The sequence below is a fragment of the Balaenoptera acutorostrata genome, chromosome 12 (assembly GCF_949987535.1).
Source record: "Balaenoptera acutorostrata chromosome 12, mBalAcu1.1, whole genome shotgun sequence".
Taxonomy (NCBI): Eukaryota; Metazoa; Chordata; class Mammalia; order Artiodactyla; family Balaenopteridae; genus Balaenoptera; species Balaenoptera acutorostrata.
The window spans coordinates 30,473,908-30,494,543 of NC_080075.1; the positions used below are offsets into that span (position 1 = coordinate 30,473,908).

The 20,636-nt window shown below is 38.4% G+C and overlaps 1 protein-coding gene across 7 annotated transcripts in view; it reads right to left on the reverse strand.

Annotated features, from left to right (window-relative positions):
• The window catches only part of ALMS1 (ALMS1 centrosome and basal body associated protein), a 235,882-nt gene that overhangs the window by 181,405 nt on the left and 33,841 nt on the right, over positions 1-20,636 (reverse strand). For all 7 annotated transcript variants that reach the window (XR_009009950.1, XR_009009949.1, XM_057558483.1 and 4 more), the window contains exons 7-8: positions 20,463-20,612; positions 15,218-15,377 (exon numbers count right to left, since the gene is read on the reverse strand). Coding sequence is in view for 5 of the 7 variants with exons in the window: in XM_057558483.1 (XP_057414466.1) it covers positions 15,218-15,377; positions 20,463-20,612 (310 nt within the window). In the remaining 2 variants the exon portion in view is untranslated. The remainder of the gene's footprint in view (positions 1-15,217; positions 15,378-20,462; positions 20,613-20,636) is intronic.

Sequence of the window (20,636 nt, forward strand, 5' to 3'; positions counted from 1 at the left end):
CAGCGAAAAATCCTGTGTGCCACAACAAAATATCCTGCGTGCCACAGCTAAGACTTGACACAGACATACATACATACATATATAAATAAATAAATATTTTTTAAGAAAACAAAGTGCCTATATAGTGTGATACTTTATGGATGTTGTCTTGTTGACAAATGTATGTCATCTGAATAACTTGCAACACAATATCAAGTTAAATGTAAGAAAACTGCTGAGTTTATAGGGCACTGTTTTGTAACATGAAAATCACATATACAAGCTCATTAGATAGCCTCACTTTTTTGTTGCTATCACTAAGTTCTTTTTCTATGTGAAAGTGGTATTTGGTAAGGTAACTGGGCTATAGACTCCTCTGCACTCCTAAAAGGGCAGCAGTTCCTAAAAGCTAAAGAACTACTGGTCTTGTGTAAAGTTCATGAACCCTGCACTCAGACACAGGTTCAAATCCAATGTTTACTATTTCCTAATAGAATAACCAGAAAGTCAGTTCCCTCATCATACCACCCTCATAGAGTTGTGAAGGTTAAATGAGATAAGTATGTAATATACCTGGCAAACAGTAAGTGCACCCTTATAGAAGGGAAGGCAGGCGGAAGATGGTATTTTGGGTCTTGCTTCCAGGCCCTTCATCTTTCAGAGAATGCTCCCAACGTCCTGCCCCAAACCAAAGTCACATCTCTGAGAGAGACACCAAACAAATAATGTGAAGTAGGCTAAACCAAAGACGTGACTTTAATTGTAAATTACGGCAAGAAAACTAATGGATAATTAAACCAATTAAGTTTGTAGTCAGGGATCACAAACCCCAATAACAACCAAACAACATAAAAAAAGGCATATATGCATACAAGTCATAGAGATGGCCCCATATTAATGAGATCAATAAAAGCTTTTAATACAAGAAACAAATCCACAAGCCTTCATAATAACAACTGAAATAAAGTTGTTTATATGACTTTTATTTTCATTTGACCCACTTTCTTGAGAACTGATCTCCCCAAAAAGGACAAAGCCTACCTCCTTATTTCACCCATCTCTTACTGAAGTCTACCCAAACATCTAATTCATTTAATATTCAATAATTCACTAAGTCCTTCAATATGTACTATTTACTAAGCACCTCTCATGGCCAGAAGTAAATAAAATATTAACAAAGCCCCAGCACTACCCTCAAAGAGTTTAAAGTCTAGTGGGAAACAGAAATAAGTAAACAAGCAATTACTATACTATGTGTTCAGAGCAGTGATGAATGTGAGTGTTTATAGAATACCATGAGAACACATATACAAGGAGTACTGACTCTTTCTCAAGGACGCATGGTGAATCGTGGAAACCAGGAAATATTTCCTAGAAGACATCTAAGCTGAGAATGAAACGATGAAGAGTTGGGCAAAGATGGGGCACAAGGAGTAGAGGAAGAAAGTCATCCAAGCAAAGAAAACAGCATCTGTAAGATCAAGGAGACTAGAGGACCTAGCATAATGAATGAATAGCAGTAGTTCAATATGATCAAAGAGGCAAGTGTGAGGCTAAAGAGGTGAGCAGGACCTCCTATGACATACTAAGGAGTTTGGAATTTATCCTGAAGGTAACAATGGAAAGCAGGGGTTTCAAACTAGAAGTGATATTATAAAGTATGTCATGAAAAAAGACTATTCTGGCTTAATACAAAGAATGGATAGGAAGGCAGAAAAGATGACGAGTTTCCTATTACTAATGCAATAATCCAAAAAGTCGAAAATAGTAGTTTGAGAATCATAATCAAAAGGACTGTGTAAATGGACAGGGGTGAGAGCAAGAGAGAGAAGTTTCTAGCTTGGCAACTAAGTAGATGCCCATTCACTAAGAAGAAAGAGTACGTTTGAAAAGATGATGATCAGTTCCTTGGAGTTCTGGGGCTACAGTGCCATGGGATATATAAACGAAGATTTTCTATAGGTAGTTAGCCACAAACATCTAGAGTATGAGACACATCTGGATAGAGTGCTACATTTGGAAGTCATCAGCCACAGAAAGTAAATGAAGCACTGGGAGCAGATATCATCTCAGAAGAACTTAAGATCGTTTATTGCGCAAAGCATTGTTTCCTACCATGTTTCTGCCTGCTGCTGTAAACAAGCTGAGGACAGCCAGTACTGTTCCACTGACTGATACTCTTAAGTTAGGAAACAACCATCAAGATTTTTCCATGCCTTTATTATGTGCCAATATTTGTGTTAGGCATTGGACAGAAATAAAATGTGGTGCCCTTTATACATGAGAATTTTAATAAACTGTAGGTGTGCTATTATGGTGAGGTTACATAGGCATTTAACATTCAAAAAAAAAAAAAAGGAAGAACAGTATGGAATGAAGTAATCAAAAATCCTCTTAGAAAAAGTGGGGCTTGAGCTAGGCCTTAAATTATAAGTAGAATGTAGAGATATAAAGAAAGGAACTGGCATTCCAGGGAAGGGAAAATGTATAAGTAAAATACCAGGGTAAGGAATGAACATGACTTTAGAGGTAGAAAAGTAAACAAAAATAACAATAAAATAGTTTGCCTGGAAGGACTAAAATGTACAAACTTAAAGCTGGACAAATACAATTTAGAAGGTCTTAATCAGCCAGAAGAGTTTAGATTTGATAGACAAGAAAAATACATTATTACCAATGTTTAAGAAGAATAAAAGAGTTGGGTTTAGGTAAGATAAAAGGTGGAATAATGTAGTGATTAAGAATGCAGGCTCTGGAGGATATTACCTGGGTTCACAACTGGCACTCCACCAATTTACCAGCTATGGGGCAAGTAATTTAACCTCTCTAAGCTTCATTTTGCTCAGTTATCAAATAGGATAATAGTAGTACCTAACATCATAAGTTAGGTATAGATATAAAATAATATGATCTATGGAAATGCTTAACAAACTAAGCAAGGAATGAATGTTAGCTATTATTTTTAGTCCATGATGGGGCAGATTTTAGAAAACCTAGGGAAAGTTCACGGCATAGGTGTCCCTACCTTCTGTGGCTAGAGATCCCTGAACTTAATCAATATTGCCTGAGAAAGATCTTTACTTCACTTACCACCGTGACTCCCTCATTTGATGATTTCTACCAACAGCCCAAAGACAATAATGCCTCCAAAGTTTTCACATATTCAAAATTCCAGTTGTCTTCTAGTCCCCAGACAAAAATAGTATAAACTCACCTTTCTCTGCTCCTCCCTGTAAACAATTCAACAGAAAATCATAAAAAGACTCTGAAAGGTTGGAAAGTGGAAGGCCAAATGGCTAGGGACCACACTTGAGGAACTTGAGGAACACACAACACTGAGTTCCCTGGATTTTCTTTTTAATTCTCATATATCCTGAATGGACCCAGGAGAGGCTAGTATCCTGGAACCTGCACCAAGATGGGGAAGGAGGAAGAGAAGGCCTGGATGGAATCTCCTAACCCTCTGGCCAGCAACTGATTCCAAATCTCCTGATTTCCAACCCAGTGACAGAAGGCAACCCAGGTAGGTGCTTTCCTCCCCAACAGTACTGGCAGAAACTTAGAGAGAAGCCCACCAGCACTAAGAGGCCCAGAGAGCTGGCCCAGGAAAAGTCTGTATCCTAGAAGCCCAGAATTCCTACATCCCCCACCTAAATGCACCAGGAGGCCTAGAAAAGCACTTTTTGCCCCCACTGATGGCAGGAGCAAGAATCAAGTGGGAGATCCACTGGCATCAGGTGCCCAGGGAGCAGGCCCAGGAAAGCATCCTCCACCCTATGGGCCAATATCTCCCACTTTCCACTCAACAGCAGTAGGCCTAAGGAAGAGCATTCCACCCGCATGAGCAGCACCAGCAGAGATCAAGCATGAGCCTCAGCAGCAACACTGAGCAAAGTAGACTATAATGCAAGTCTACTTTGTTCAGTGAAAACTGAAAACTAAACAGTCTCTGAAACCACAGCCCATACAAGTAGGCCAGGACCTATATGTTACATATAAATAGGACAACTGAATGCTAAAACAGAGATTAAACAGGATCCAATCTCTTACTGTAACATTCAAAATGTACAAAACACAATTAAAAATCATTCACAAGGGCTTCCCTGGTGGTGCAGTGGTTGAGAATCTGCCTGCCAATGCAGGGGACACGGGTTCAAGCCCTGGTCTGGGAAGATCCCACATGCCGCGGAGCAACTGGGCCCGTGAGCCACAACTACTGAGCCTGCGCGTCTGGAGCTTGTGCTCCGCAACAAAAGAGGCCGCAACAGTGAGCCTGCGCACCGCGATGAAGAGTGGCCCCCACTTGCCACAACTAGAGAAAGCCCTCGCACAGAAACGAAGACCCAACACAGCCATAAATAAATAAATAAATAAATAATTTAAAAAAAAATCATTCACAATATCAAGAACCAGGAACATCACAGCTTGAATGAGAAAGATAATCAGATGATTCCAACATCAAGGTGAAACAGATGATGGAATTATCTGACAAGGATTTAAAAGCAACCATCTTGGGCTTCCCTGGTGGCGCAGTGGTTGAGAATCTGCCTGCCAATGCAGGGGATACGGGTTCAAGCCCTGGTCTGGGAAGATCCCACATGCCACGGAGCAACTGGGCCTGTGAGCCACAACTACTGAGCCTGCGTGTCTGGAGCCTGTGCTACACAACAAGAGAGGCTGCGACGGTGAGAGGCCCGTGCACCGCGATGAAGAGTGGCGCCCGCTTGCCGCAACTGGAGAAGGCCCTCGCACAGAAACGAAGATCCAGCACAGCCATAAATCAATTAATTAATTAATTTTAAAAAATAGTATAGATAGATCAAAATGTTCCTGTAACCCACAGTAAGTCAAGAAAAGAGAAACAGAGGAACAAAGAGAAAACAAGTACAATGGCGGACTTTAAGCCCAGTATATCAATAATGGTTTTAATGCAAATAGTCTAGTACACCAACTAAAATACAGGCGTTAACACAGTGTTTAAAATAAACACAACTATACGCCCATTGTGTTTGAAGAAAATCCCTTCAAACACAATGACATAAGAAGGTTGAAGTAAAAAGACAGAAAAAGAAATACTGTACAATTTTTTAAAAGCAGTAATGGCTATAATAGCAGATAAAGTAATCTCCAGAATAAAAATAATTACTCAAAACAAAGAGCATTACCACATAATGATAAAAGGATAAATCCACCAAGAAGACATAGCAATCTTACACGTGTATGCAACCAAATCCAGTGTGATGTGACAAAGGCAGTAAGAAATGGGAATGAAAACTGAAAGAGTAAAAACTAAATCTGATTAATAAATTAAACAAAATATCTGTTCCTTTTCTGTATTCTCTATTGGCTCCCCTTTCTCCTACTATATTCTATAAAGTTTTATCCTTGGAATTTTGCTGTTCTCTATACTCAGGCTCCCCCAGAGAGATTAACTATTCTTACAGCATAATTTAATCATGGGTTGTTGAAGTCTTTCAAATTTATCTTTCTCATTTCCCATTTTTTCAACTGTTTCAGATGTCAAGGCAGCTGAATCTAATTTCAGGCTTTTCACCAACTACTATCATTCAGGAGCTCAGGGTCTTACTGGGAGGAATGAGACACAACCAAATGGTACAATTGGGTGCATCAACAGAAATAATGCATAAGGTAAAGAGGCTGAACAGAGAAGATGTCTTGGAAGAGAGGCTGCAAAAGAAGAGCACAAAGAGTGCTCTACCTCTACCTAGTTCCCCACTTTTAGAGATTTACCCCAGACACAGCAGGCTGAGAATACTGGGCTGCGGCCCCACCCGACCTTACTCGTAGGGTGGAGGTTCCACTCCAGAAGAGGCAATCCAAGAAGACCAGAGAATACCATCCACACCCAACACAATTCTTATAAAGAAGGGACTTGTTACTCCAATATAAGTGGGTCACTGTTCCAACTCCCAGAGCAATGTCACAAAGCTTTTTCCCAGGAGAGGCAAGCCATAAGAACAGAGAGCTCCACACATCTCCATAAGCAGACTGACTTCATTTGGAATAGAACACAGAGAAGTTCAAGCCTAAGAACGCCAGCAAAACCAGTGCTGATCACAGTGGTAAGCAATTAAGAGGAAGCTGCTAGCTACATGATACGAAAAAGGCATACAGTAGACAAGCTAGAAGTTTAAAAGAAAGCCTCAAAGACTGACCTAAAAGACTACCTCTAAGAAAGGGCTTTACAGTAACTGAATCAGACCACGGAGCAATTTATGCCTCAAGGCATTGCTGAAAACAATACAGCAATCAGCTTAGCTGAGGCTAACAGCTGATACCAATATTGCAAGACAAACAAGAAGATTAACAAGGAGATGAAAGAGACAGTAAAAGAGAACTGAGTTAAAGCCATAGTCAAAGGAGGAGGGAATGGATGGAGACCACAGTCAGGGAGGTTGTACATATACCAAAGACTCTGCTTTTGGGACTTCCCTGGTGGCACAGTGGTTAAGACTCCATGCTCCCAATGCAGGGGGCCTGGGTTCAATCCCTGGTCAGGGAGCTAGATCCCACACGCATGCCACAACTAAAGAGCCTGTCTGCTGCAACTGACAGGGCACAACCAAATAAATAAAATATTTTTTTAATTAAATGTAAATCCAATTAAAAAAAAAAAAGACTCTGCTTTCCAGTGAGGAAATTCAGAAGGTGCATACTGAAGGGGAAACAGACTTCACTTCCAAACTAGTCACTAAATAACCAGACAAGCAAAACAATAACAAATATTCTCAGCCCAGAGAGGGAAACAGTATCCAGAGCTGCAACAATATATTATCTAAAATGTCCAGTTTATAACAAAAAGTTGTGACACACACAAAGAAAAAGAAAAGTGACCCATTCACAGGAAAAATACAAGCAAGCAATAGAAACTGCCTTTAAGGAGACCCCCATTTTGGATTTAGCCAGCAAAGACTTCAAAGCAGTCATTATAAATATGTTCAAAGAAGAAAAGGAAATCATGCTTTAAAAATTAAAAGAAGCTTCAATGAAATCCTAATCAAACTACCAATGGCAGTTTTCACAGAACTAAAACGAAAAATTGAACAATTTGTATGGAAACACAAAAGACCCTGAAGAGCCAAAGCAATCTTGAGAAAGAAAAACGGAGCTGGAGGAATCAGGCTCCCAGACTTCAGACTATACTACAAAGCTACAGTAATCAAGACAATATGGTACTGGCACAAAAACAGAAATAAAAATCAATGGAACAGGATAGAAAGCCCAGAGATAAACCCACACACATATGGTCACCTTATCTTTGACAAAGGAGGCAAAGATATACAATGGAGAAAAGACAGTCTCTTCAGTAAGTGGTGCTGGGAAAACTGGACAGCTACATGCAAAAGAATGAAATTAGAACACTCCCTAACACCATACACAAAAATAAACTCAAAATGGATTCGAGACCTAAATGTAAGACCGGACACTATAAAACTCTTAGAGGAAAACATAGGAAGAACACTCTTTGACATAAATCACAGCAAGATCTTTTTTGATCCACCTCCTAGAGTAATGGAAATAAAAACAAAAATAAACAAATGGGACCTAATGAAACTTCAAAAGCTTTTGCACAGCAAAGGAAACCATAAACAAGATGAAAAGACAACCCTCAGAATAGGAGAAAATATTTGCAAACGAATCAACGGACAAAGGATTAATCTCCAAAATATATAAACAGCTCATTCAGCTCAATATTAAAGAAACAAACAACCCAATTCAAAAATGGGCAGAAGACCTAAATAGACATTTCTCCAAAGAAGACATACAGATGGCCAAGAAGCACATGAAAAGATGCTCAACATCACTAATTATTAGAGAAATGCAAATCAAAACTACAATGAGGGGGCTTCCCTGGTGGCGCAGTGGTTGAGAGTCTGCCTGCTAGTGCAGGGGACACGGGTTCGAGCCCTGGTCTGGGAAGGTCCCACGTGCCGCGGAGCGGCTGGGCCCGTGAGCCACAATTGCTGAGCCTGCGCGTCTGGAGCCTGTGCCCCGCAGCGGGAGGGGCCGCGATAGAGAAAGGCCCGCGCACCGCGATGAAGAGCGGTCCCCGCACCGCGATGAGGAGTGGCCCCCGCTTGCCGCAACTGGAGAAGGCCCTCGCATGAACCGAAGACCCAACACAGCCAAAAATAAATAAATAAATAAATAAAATAAATAAATAAATAAATAAAAGAAAATCCTTTCAAAAAAAAAAAAAAACTACAATGAGGTATCACCTCACACCAGTTAGAATGGGCATCATCAGAAAATCTACAAACAACAAATGCTGGAGAGGGTGTGGAGAAAAGGGAACCCTCTTGCACTGTTGGTGGGAATGTAAATTGATACAGCCACTATGGAGAACAGTATGGAGGTTCCTTAAAAAACTAAAAATAGATTTACCATATGATCCAGCAATCCCACTACTGGGCATATACCCAGAGAAAACCATAATTCAAAAAGACACACGCGGGCTTCCCTGGTGGCGCAGTGGTTGAGAATCTGCCTGCCAATGCAGGGCACACGGGTTCGAGCCCTGGTCTGGGAAGATCCCACATACCACGGAGCAACTGGGCCCGTGAGCCACAATTACTGAGCCTGCGCGTCTGGAGCCTGTGCTCCGCAACAAGAGAGGCTGTGATAGTGAGAAGCCCGCGCACCGCGATGAAGAGATGGCCCCCACTTGCCACAACTAGAGAAAGCCCTCGCACAGAAACGAAGACCCAACACAGCCATAAATAAATAAGTAAATAAATAAATAAATAAATAAATAAAAAAAAAAAAAAAAAAAAGACACACGCACCCCAATGTTCATTGCAGCACTATTTACAATAGCCAGGACATGGAAGCAACCTAAATGCCCATCGACAGACGAATGGATAAAGAAGTTGTGGTACATATATACAATGGAATATTACTCAGCCATAAAAAGGAACGAAATTGAGTCATTTGTTGAGACGTGGATGGATCTAGAGACTGTCATACAGAGTGAAGTAAGTCAAAAAGAGAAAAACAAATATCGTATATTAACGCATATATGTGGAAACTAGAAAAATGGTACAGATGAGCCGGTTTGCAGGGCAGAAGTTGAGATACAGATGTAGAGAACAGACATATGGACACCAAGGGGGGAAAACTGCGGTGGGGTGGGGATGGTGGTGTGCTGAATTGGGCGATTGGGATTGACATGTATACACTGATGTGTATAAAATTGATGACTAATAAGAACATGCAGTATAAAAAAACAAACAAACAAAACAACTAATACTAAACTTTCATTGGGTTATTTGTATGGAAATATGTTAATATAAATGTTTCAGACATTACATGAAATTTCTAAAAATCTTATATGTTCTGGTATAATGCTATAAGTCATAATTCTAGTTATTACTTTAAAATGTATATCTCAGAAATAACTAAATTTCCTTGTCAATTGCACTATTATGAACTTTCATCAAATCTTTAACTGTGGTCATTTTTAAGTCTTTTGTCATTTACAGACAGTTCTGGGTGTACTCTGATGCTTTTGCAAATATGTTCCTATAAAAGGGGTTCATCTTCAAGGAATGCATAGAAAAGACTCTGACAAGTACAGGTTTCTGGTAACTGTACTGCTGAACTGAATGAATAAGCATTTTCAGAACTCTAATGAAACACTGACGAACTCATAAAAGTGCTAACAAAAGATCAAGATAAAAAAAAATTAATTACATGGGACTGAGTGAACTGATGAGGATGATTATAATTTTTGTGACTTTCTGTTTGAATTAAAAAAAAAAATCCCACAAGGACTCAGAGGCAAAGAATATACAAATCAGTTTTCACTGCAAAGTAAAGGAGCTGTTACAGTGGAGGATTACTGGACTGAATGTCAATATTATGACATAGTATGAGTGTGTTTCATGTTTGGTAACTGTAATCATTGTTGCTTTTGTTGTGGTCATCCATTTACAATGCTTGGTGTCAGTCTTTATCTCTTGTAAAAATAAAATACAGTGTGTGTGTGTGAAAAAACAAAAACAAACAAACAAAAAAAAAACTACAATGAGGTATCACCTCACACCAGTCAGAATGGCCATCATCAAAAAATCTACAAACAATAAATGCTGGAGAGGGTGTGGAGAAAAAGGAACCCTGTTGCACTGTTGGTGGGAATGTAAATTGATACAGCCACTATGGAGAACAGTATGGAGGTTCCTTAAAAAACTAAAAATAGAACTACCATACGACCCAGCAATCCCACTACTGGGCATATACCCTGAGAAAGCCATAATTCAAAAAGTCATGTACCACAATGTTCATTGCAGCCCTATTTACAATAGCCAGGACATGGAAGCAACCTAAATGTCCATCGACAGATGAATGGATAAAGAAGATGTGGCACATATATACAGTGGAATACTACTGAGCCACAAAAAGAAATGAAACTGAGTTATTTATTTATAGTGAGGTAGATGGACCTAGAGACTGTTCATACAGAGTGAAGTAAGTCAGAAAGAGAAAAACAAATACTGTATGCTAACAAATATATTTGGAATCTTAAAAAGAGAAAAAACCAAATTGGTTCTGAAGGACCGTGGGGCAGGACAGGAATAAAGATGCAGACATAGAGAATGGACTTGAGGACACGGGGACAGGGAAGGGTAAGCTGGGATGAAGTGAGAGAGTGGCATGGACATATATACACTACCAAATGTAAAACAGATAGCTAGTGGGAAGCAGTCGCATAGCACAGGGAGATCAGCTCGGTGCTTTGTGTCCAACTAGAGGGGTGGGATAGGGAGGGTGGGAGGGAGAGGCAAGAAGGAGGAGATATGGGGATATATGTACACATATAGCTGATTCACTTTGTTATACAGCAGAAACTAACACAGCATTGTAAAGCAATTATACTCCAAGAAAGATGTTAAGGAAACATTAAAAAATAAAATTAAAAGAAGGTAATGGCAATGTCTCATCAAATAGAAAATAAGCTAATAGAACTTACAAAAGAAGCAAATGGAAGTTCTGGGGTTGGAAAGTACAACTAAAATGAAAAATTTCCTAGAGGCTCAACAGTAAATAGGGACAGACAGAAGAATCAGTGAATATGATGATAACAGAGACTATGCAAGCTGAAGGACAGCAAAAAAATAATAAATAAAAATGAACAAAGGCTCAGAGAGCTATTCGACAAGACTAAGTGCACTAACATATGTATAATGGGGGATATCTGAGACAGAAAAGAACAGAAAAAAATAATGGCTGAAAACTTCCCAAATTTGATGAAAAACATTATCCTACACATCTGAGAATCCCAATGAACTCAATGATAAACAGAGAGATCCATACCAACACATCATAATCAAAATCAAAATGCTGAAAGACGAAGAGAATATCCTGAAAGCAGCAAGAAAGAAACAAATCACATACAATGGAACACTAATAAGAATAGCTGATTTCTCATCAGAAACAATAAAGGCAGAATACAGTGGAAAGACATATTCAAAGTGCTGGGAAAAAAAACTGTCAACCAAGAATTCAAAACCCAGCAAAACTACCTTTCGAAAAGATAAAATAAAAACATTCCCAGATATACAAAAACTGAGAGAATTTGTTGGTGGCCAGCCCATCTTACAAAAAATACTAAAGGAAGTTCTTCAGGCTGAAAGCAAGTGACACCAAACAGTAATTTGAATTTACAGAACAAAACAAATAGTGCCAGTAAAGATAATTATGTTAGGTAATTACAAAAAGACAGGACACTTGCATATTTTCCTTTCTTCTAACAGATTTTAAAAGCAAGCTTACATAAAACAACACATATATAATTGTATTATTGGGGCTATAACATATAGAAATGTAACGTATTCAACAATAACATCAAAAGGAGGTACATGGGAGCAAAGTTAGAGTACAGCAAGGAAATGACACTGGGTGATAATAAATCCACAGGAACAAATAAAGAGAATAAGAAAGAGAATAAGAAATAAGAATAAATTCAAATAATAATGTAACAAGCTCTATAAATATAAATATTTGCTCTCTCTACTTCTCTGAGCTTCTTTAAAATACATAAAATTATATAAATAATTATGACAATGTAACAATCTACTCTTGGGTTTGTAACATATAGGTATATTATGTATTAATAATAATAGCAAATACAAAGAAGAGGGAATAGATTTATATAGGAGAAACATCTCTGTATCACACTAAAATTTAGTTAGTATAAATTGGGAGTATATTCTGGTAAGTTAAGATAAATTTTATAATAGGGCAACCACTAATAATATAACTTTAAAAATTAGCTAGGACTTCCCTGGTGGCACAGTGCTTGAGAACCCACCTGCCAATGCAGGGAACATGAGTTCGAGCCCTGGTCCAGGAAGATACCACATGCCGCAGAGAAACTAAGCCCGTGTGCCACAACTAATGAGCCTGTGAGCCACAACTACTGAAGCCCACATGCCACAACTACTGAAGCCCACATGCCACAACTACTGAAGCCCGCGCACCTAGAGCTGTGCTCCGCAACAAGAGAAGCCATCGCAATGAGAAGCCCACACCACAACAAAGAGTAGCCCCCGCTCGCTGCAACTAGGGAAAGCCCGCATGCAGCAACGAAGACCCAATGCAGCCAAAAATAAAATAAATAAAAATAAATTAATTAATTAATTTAAAAAAATAAAAATTAGCTACAAAATTATTAAAGAAATTAAAATACTGGAAAATATTCACTTAATGCAATAAAAAGCAGTAAAGGAAGAACAGAAGAACAAAAGAGTCATGAGGCATATGGAAAAGAAAAAGTAAACCAGCAAGTGTAAATCCAATGTTATCAATAATTACATTAAATGTGAATGGATTAAACAATCACATCAAAGGCAAAGACTGTCAGTCTGGAATTAAGAAATAAAAAAGATACAACTATAAGCTATTTACAAGAGATACACTTCAGCTTCAAAAACATAAATAGGTTGAAAGTAAAGGGATGAAAAAAGATACGACATTCAAGCAGCAACCATAAGAACTGGAAAGTCCACACAGACATAATACAAAATAGACTTTAAAACAAAAAAATATGTTGCTAGAATTAAAGAGGGACAACAGCAAAAAGGTCAATTCATCAGGAATATGTAACAATTATAAACATAAATGCACTTAATATCAAAGTCTCAAAATATATGAAACAATTCTGACAGAAAAGGGGAAAACAGACAAACAATAATAATTGGAGACTTCAATACCCTACTTTCAAAAATGGAGAAAACTAGCAGAAGATCAACAAGGATCAGAAGACTTGAATGCTATAAACCCACTAGAACTAAGAGACATGTATAGAACACACCACCTAACAACAGCAGAATGCACATTCTTCTCAAGCGCGAACCATACATTCTACAGGATAAACATTATGGTAGGACATAAAACATCCCTCAGTAAAATTTAAAAGCACAAAAATCCTATAAAGTATATTAGGAAATAGTTTAGATTAATTAAAACAAAAACACAACAAACCAAAACTTAAGGCACACAGCTAAAGTAGTGTTTAGAAATCTATCAATGTAAATACCTACATTAAAAAGAAACATCTCGGGCTTCCCTGGTGGCGCAGTGGTTGAGAATCTGCCTGCTAATGCAGGGGACACGGGTTCGCGCCCTGGTCTGGGAGGATCCCACATGCCGCGGAGCAACTAGACCCGTGAGCCACAACTACTGAGCCTGCGCATCTGGAGCCTGTGCTCCGCAACAAGAGAGGCCACGATAGTGAGAGGCCCGCGCACCGCGATGAAGAGTGGCCCCCGCTTGCCGCAACTAGAGAAAGCCCTCGCACAGAAACGAAGACCCAACATAGCAATCAAGCAATCAATCAATAAATAAAACTTTAAAAAAAAAAAAACAAAGAAACATCTCAAATCAATAATGTAACATTTAGGGAAACGTAAACCAAAACCACAAGATACCACTTCACAGCCACCAGAATGGCTATAATCAAAAAGACAGAAAATCAAGTGTTGTTGAGGGTGTGGAGAAACTGGAAACCTCATAATGCTGGTGGGAATGTAATATGGTGCATATTCTTTGGAAAACAGTTTAGCAGTTATTCAAAATGTTAAACACTGTTACCATGAACGAGAAATTCCCACTCCTAGATATATACCAAAGAGAAATAAAAATAACAAATACACAAACCTGTACGTCAATGTTCATAACAGCATTATTCATGAAAAAGTGGAAAACAACCCAAGTGTCCATCAACTGATGAACAGGTAAACAATATGTGACATATCCATACTATGGACTATTATTTGGCAATAAAAAGGAATGAGTACCGATATACACTATAACATGGATAAATCTTGAAAACGTACTCAGTAAAAGAAGCCAGCCACAAAAGATCTCATATTGTATGATTTCACTTACATGAAAATGTCCAGGATAGGCATCTCCAACCTCAGCTGACTTCTCAGAACTACCTGCCAATCCATCTGCTTATCCTTAGTCAGCTCCATCCCCTATTCACTTCAACATAAATTCTAAGTCTTCATCAAGCCACTCTCCTCAAATCCCTTACCCCACCTCCACAACTCTCAACCTCCCTCAGCAGACAATCTTGCTTTCTACCTCAAAACTAATCTCTCAGTTTCCTCTCTGTAAACTTGTATCTGTTCTTATGCTCATTTAATTCCCTTTTCCCTTCAAGTCACAGAAAGGAATATAGAAACAAACTGACTCTAATATCAGACTCCTCCATGTAATTCAGTTCTAAACACTGTCATGAAGAATGCAATGAAAATCAAATGCTTCATCTAATAAAAGATCTGAGGATTTATAAATATACCTAATCCAAAGTTAACATTATTGCAGGAGTTCAAAAGTAAAAAATTAGGCACAGCAAGATATTTTTAACAAGCTAGTCATAGGACACTTAATATCTCCTTCTCGGGCTTCCCTGGTGGTGCAGTGGTTGAGAATCCGCCTGCCAATGCAGGGGACTCGGGTTCGAGCCCTGGTCTGGGAAGATCCCACATGCCGCGGAGCAACTGGGCCCGTGAGCCACAACTACTGAGCCTGCGCGTCTGGAGCCTGTGCTCCACAACAAGAGAGGCCGCGATAGTGAGAGTCCCGTGCACCGCGATGAAGAGTGGCCCCCACTTGCCACAACTAGAGAAAGCCCTCGCACAGAAACAAAGACCCAACATAGCCATAAATAAATTAATTAATTAAAAAAAAAATCTCCTTCTCTACGTACCTGTTGAATGTTTGAGAGTCCCTGGCACAGTGTCAGGAGATACCCTCAACATTCTGAGATCTGAAGAGTGATACTCCAACTCTCTAGTTGGCTCATGAGGAACAAATAGAGGCAATACAGATGAAAAAGACTGATTAATGTCCATATTAGAAGGATATACCTATGAAAAGAGATAAAAAACGAAGAAAATAAGATTAATTTTAGACTTCATCTTCTAAAAAATAACCTCATTTTTATGAAAATGAATGCTAAGCAGCTATACCAGTTCCTCAAGATCATATTCTCAACCCTCCTGAATTCATATATAGGTCATATCTTGTTTGGTTAATTCCAGGAAGGCTCTACAAATTATTTGAGGGTTTGGGAGTCTACCTGTATAGAATATTACAGATAGGAGACCTAGAAGTGTTCTATTACTCAGAAGTTTGCTACTTAACAATAGTATGATCTGAACTATGGTAATATTCTTGACAAGCTCAAGGACATTTTTTTTTAAGAAGGAGAGGTATGTTAGGGAAAGGAAAGAGGAAAGGAGGGAAGAGAGAACAGAAATATTTTCAAGAAATCCACAAATGTTTAGAAGAAAAATAAACGCATCAAAGAACTGCATCTGTGATCAGTTACCAAAAAACATAAGTTCTCAAATTTTTTGAAACAAAAGTAGTGGGAAAAAAAAAAAAAAAGTAGTGGGAAATATAAACTGATGAAGTAAAGGTTAAATGCTGAAAAAGAAGTTCCTGAAGTTTCATGACATTCCAGCAAGTCCTTGTTAAAAAGGAAATCAGAGGGGACTTCCCGGGCAGTCCAGTGGTTAAGACTTTGCCTTCCAATGCAGGGGGTGTGGGTTCGATCCCTGGTTGGGGAGCTAAGATCCCACATGCCTCATAGCCAAAAAAACACAAAACATAAAACAGAAGCAATATTGTAACAAATTCAACAGACTTTAAAAATGGTCCATATCAAAAAAAAAAATCTTTAAAAAAAAAAGAAAAAAGAAATTAGAAACTATTAGTACTGATGTTGGTACATAAACATTACACAACTTTTCACCAAATTCACAGTATACTCTCATATAAAAACAACATACCACTTTTATTTTCCTAAAAAGTTATTCCAGTGCTGCCCTCTCAGGAGGGAGTCTAAAAATGTACATAAGCATGAATTTTTCTATCCTCTTTTATGAAGGGTTTTTCAGTGTGTAGTAACAAACATTCTTAAGAAGCTGGCAGAATGTGGAAATAAATAATTCTACTTCTTCTGCCCATATAGTTTCTCTAGACCCATGGTTCTCAAATGGGGAAGATTTTGCACTCCCCCACCTCCCCCCACCAAGGAACATGTGGCAATACCTGGAGACATTTTTCACTGTCATAACTTTAGTGGGGGTAATGTTACTGACATCTAGTAAGTAGAGGCCAGGGATGTTGATAAACATCCTAAAATACACAGAACAGCCCCCCACAACAAAGAATTATCCAATCCCAAAGCAATAATGCAGAGGAACCTTGCTCTAAACATAGCACGAAGTTCTTAGTTTTCAATTATCCTACTGCCAAAGGAGACATGCAGCTCATTAATAGCATGGGTTTGAACTGCACTGGTTCGCTTATACATGGATTTTTTTTTTCCAATAGTAAATACTACAGTACTACACATGATCCAAGATTGGTTGAATCTGTGGATGTGGAAGAACCATGAATATGGCGGAATTAGGGATACAGGGGGCCAACTGTGGATTTTCAACTTCGCAGAGGGTCAGTGCCCCTAAATCCCACATTGTTCCCAGTCAACTGTATATATCACATATATGATAGATAAGTACTTGTGTGTGCTCATGCATGCACTGTGTTTAATAGAAGTTTTCCCCTAAAGCTTCCAAACGTAGGGAAAAAATTTTCTATTCCAATCTTGACTTCGATAACATTTCAAAGCTTTGAAATATATAGATTATTAGAGCAGTTAATAAAAAAGAAAATGCAGAATGAAAAAGATGAGACGTATTTGTTTAAGAGATCAACAGATGTTTATCACTAAAAATTAAAGGAGTCAGGAGGGAAAACAAAATCAAGATTGGTTTATCTCCTAGTTTTTATCAATAATGAAGACAGAATCAAAGACAATGAAGAAACCAAGAAATGCTAACACCTCTATAAGAACTGAGAAAATCTGTAAGTCACTCTGATTTTAGGAAAAAAAATGAGTCATTCTGATCTAAGCAAGGTGAATGAGATGTTGGGACGATTCACAGGAAAATTTCATGCAAGATAGAATATGGGTCTACCTAGGAGAAATAATACTAGGGTCTTAAAATAGAGATGATAACCATCCACACAGAGAAAAGCATTTAAACCTTGAGAGGAAACAAATTCTTTGGGATGGAGGGGGGACCAACAAAAACACGAAAGAAATCTAAGGAGTCAACCTTAAATAATATTTAAGAGTTACGTGGCCAAAATAAGGGATACTAAAACAGTATTTTATTATAGAGGCTAAAAGAATGTAATATGCTGCTGCCAGGAACAAGGAGAGAGAAGGAACAGAATAACGAATTAGCGTAGGAAAGCCCTGGTAAGAGTCTAATGGTCTAGTTTCAGTAAAGGGAACTAACAGCCAGGCACTAACCATGTAAGTGCTACATACCTTACACCCCATTTAACATAACAACATTTGAGGTTGATTATTATTGTTCCTATTCTTTATGTAGACAAGGAAGGAGAGTGATCCTCGAAACTCATTTGCCCAAGGCACAAGGCTAACAAAGTAACTGAACAGGGTTTTGACTCCAATTCTCCACAGTCTCTTCATAGCCCCAACCTACATCATACATAAGTGGATCCTCAAATAATCATTTAGAGAATGACAGATACGTATCAAAGTGAGGCAAACAAGTATGAATGCCTCTTTTGAGACACAGATGAGAATAAGGAAGAAACCAAAGAGTAGGCAAACCCCCTGAGAGCAAGCTGGGCCATGCAGGAAAATTATCACCATGTCTGGCTCATTGTTTCCCTCATATTAGCATTACGTAACTCCCAGACTACAGAAGAGAGCTAAGAGTGAAAGACAATATAGAGAACAGCATCCTCCCTGGACTAAAAACCTACAGTTAAGGGCAAATAAAATTTGAAATTGGGGCTTCCCTGGTGGCGCAGTGGTTGAGAATCTGCCTGCCAATGCAGTGGACACGGGTTCGAGCCCTGGTTTGGGAAGATCCCACATGCCGCAGAGCAACTAGGCCCGTGAGCCACAATTACTGAGCCTGCGCGTCTGGAGCCTGTGCTCCGCAACAAGAGAGGCCGCAATAATGAGAGGCCCGCGCACCACGATGAAGAGTGGCCCCCACTTGCCGCAACTAGAGAAAGCCCTCGCACAGAAACAAAGACCCAACACAGCCATAAATAAATAAATAAATAAATAACCCCCCCCAAAAAAATTGAAATTGTGTAAGAGTTAATCTCAGCACATCACTGTTAACTGAAAATACATCTTCATGTCTTTAAATATATTTTATCTACATGAAAAGTTGACATAAATTACAAAAGTAGCACTATAAAAAAAATCAGAAACTCTCAGTTTAAATATAATTAACACTGCTGTATATTATATATGAAAGTTGTTAAAAGTAAATCCTAAGAGTTTTCATCATCAGGAAAAAAATTTTTTTCTATTTCTTTAATTTTGTATCCATATGAGACGATGGATGTTCACTAACTTTATTGTGGTCATGTGAGTCAAGTCATTACGCTGTATCCCTTAAACTTATACTGTGTTGTATGTCAATTATATCTCAATAAAACTGGAAGAAAAAGGAAAAAAGAAACTAAGTTTAAAATTGATATTTTGTTTCTCATTCTTATTAAAACTAACTTTGACCTTCACTCTTGCCAAAATGATGCAAAATCTTGGCTTTGGTTTCACTGAAGAACAGTTTATGGTATAGTGGTTAAGTATATTGACAAGGTTAGTTTCAAATACTAGTTCCCCTACTTGCAAGTTCCTTAACCCTCTAAATATCAATTGTAAAATGGGGATGATAATAATCCCCAACAATCCTCCCTGGTAGGATTGACCAAAGGCCTAAATGAATTGAGGCATGTAAGTAAATCTCTTAGCATATTATTTGAGCACAGCGTGTAAGCTATCATTTTCATCCCCATCGTTATTAAATTGAAAATTAGAATTAAACAATGTCTAGAATGTTGAAGAAAATAAAACTAACCTAACAGTTCTCTATATTAAAATTTTTAAATAAATTCAATAAATTGTAAATAAAAGGAAAAGTTCATCACAAAATCTTTGTTCAGTTTCTCTTTTCAACTACCTGAACCTAAAGGTCAAAATATAATTGCAGGGACTTCCCTGGTGGTCCAGTGGTTGAAACTCTGTGCTCTTAACACAGGGGGCCAGGGTTCGATCCCTGGTCAGGGAATTAGATACCGCATGCCGCAAGTAAGACCCAGCGCAGCAAAATAAATAAATAAATAAATAAATATTTTAAAATATAATTGCAACTCAAACTAGCAGCTTTTCAATGACATACTAATCTTATACATGGGAAAATAGGAAAAGGAAGGTAACATTAAGTATACCACATATATGACCTAACTGTCTTTAATGACTGACAGAATGTAAGAATATATTATCAGGAAGTGGGACCCAGATTGGAGCTGACCGTATCAGACAAAACCAGATGGGCAATGGGACCAGAGAAACATTAAAGCCAAAAGATCCAAGGATCCAGGTAAATGAAGCCTTGTATGTAAAAGAAAATTTTGACTTCAAGATACCTCTGAAGTTAAAATCTTTCAGGGGTTTCTAAACAAATACTTGAATATGTCAGGGCCTATATACCAAGGCCCGTACATTGAAGGCCAGAGGGGGAAAAAAGCACAACTGAATATCTCCATGAATGAGTCTAATCTTAACACCATCCCAAAGGTTCTTGCTGGCACAATTTGGAAGAGTTAAGATGCCTCAAGATGAAAGGCCTGCAAGCTCCAAAGGATGGCCTTTTCCAAAACACCACAGAAGTCACTAAGTCTCATGGTCTACGAAGCACAAATATTTCTTTTATGCCAACCTCTAACAAATTAATGCAGCATATTCCTGGATATCAAATGAAAACCAGATTAGACATCATAATTTGGTATTAGAGGATATAAACGGCCCTTTACTTTCATCCTCATTTTTCAAATAAAATATTTCTTTCCCTACCGCATAAGAAATGTCAAACAGAAAAACTTACAGGCTCTTCAAAACTGCTCTCTTCCTTAGATGGCAGCTGTACAGTAGATTGCCAGTGCAGGGAGCTGTCACAAATCTCTAGATCATCAAGCAAATTTTCTAAACCTGCTAGCTTAATGCACTCACCAGTCAAGTCACCTTGGTCACGTATCTGGGAAACAGTAAAGAGTAAAAG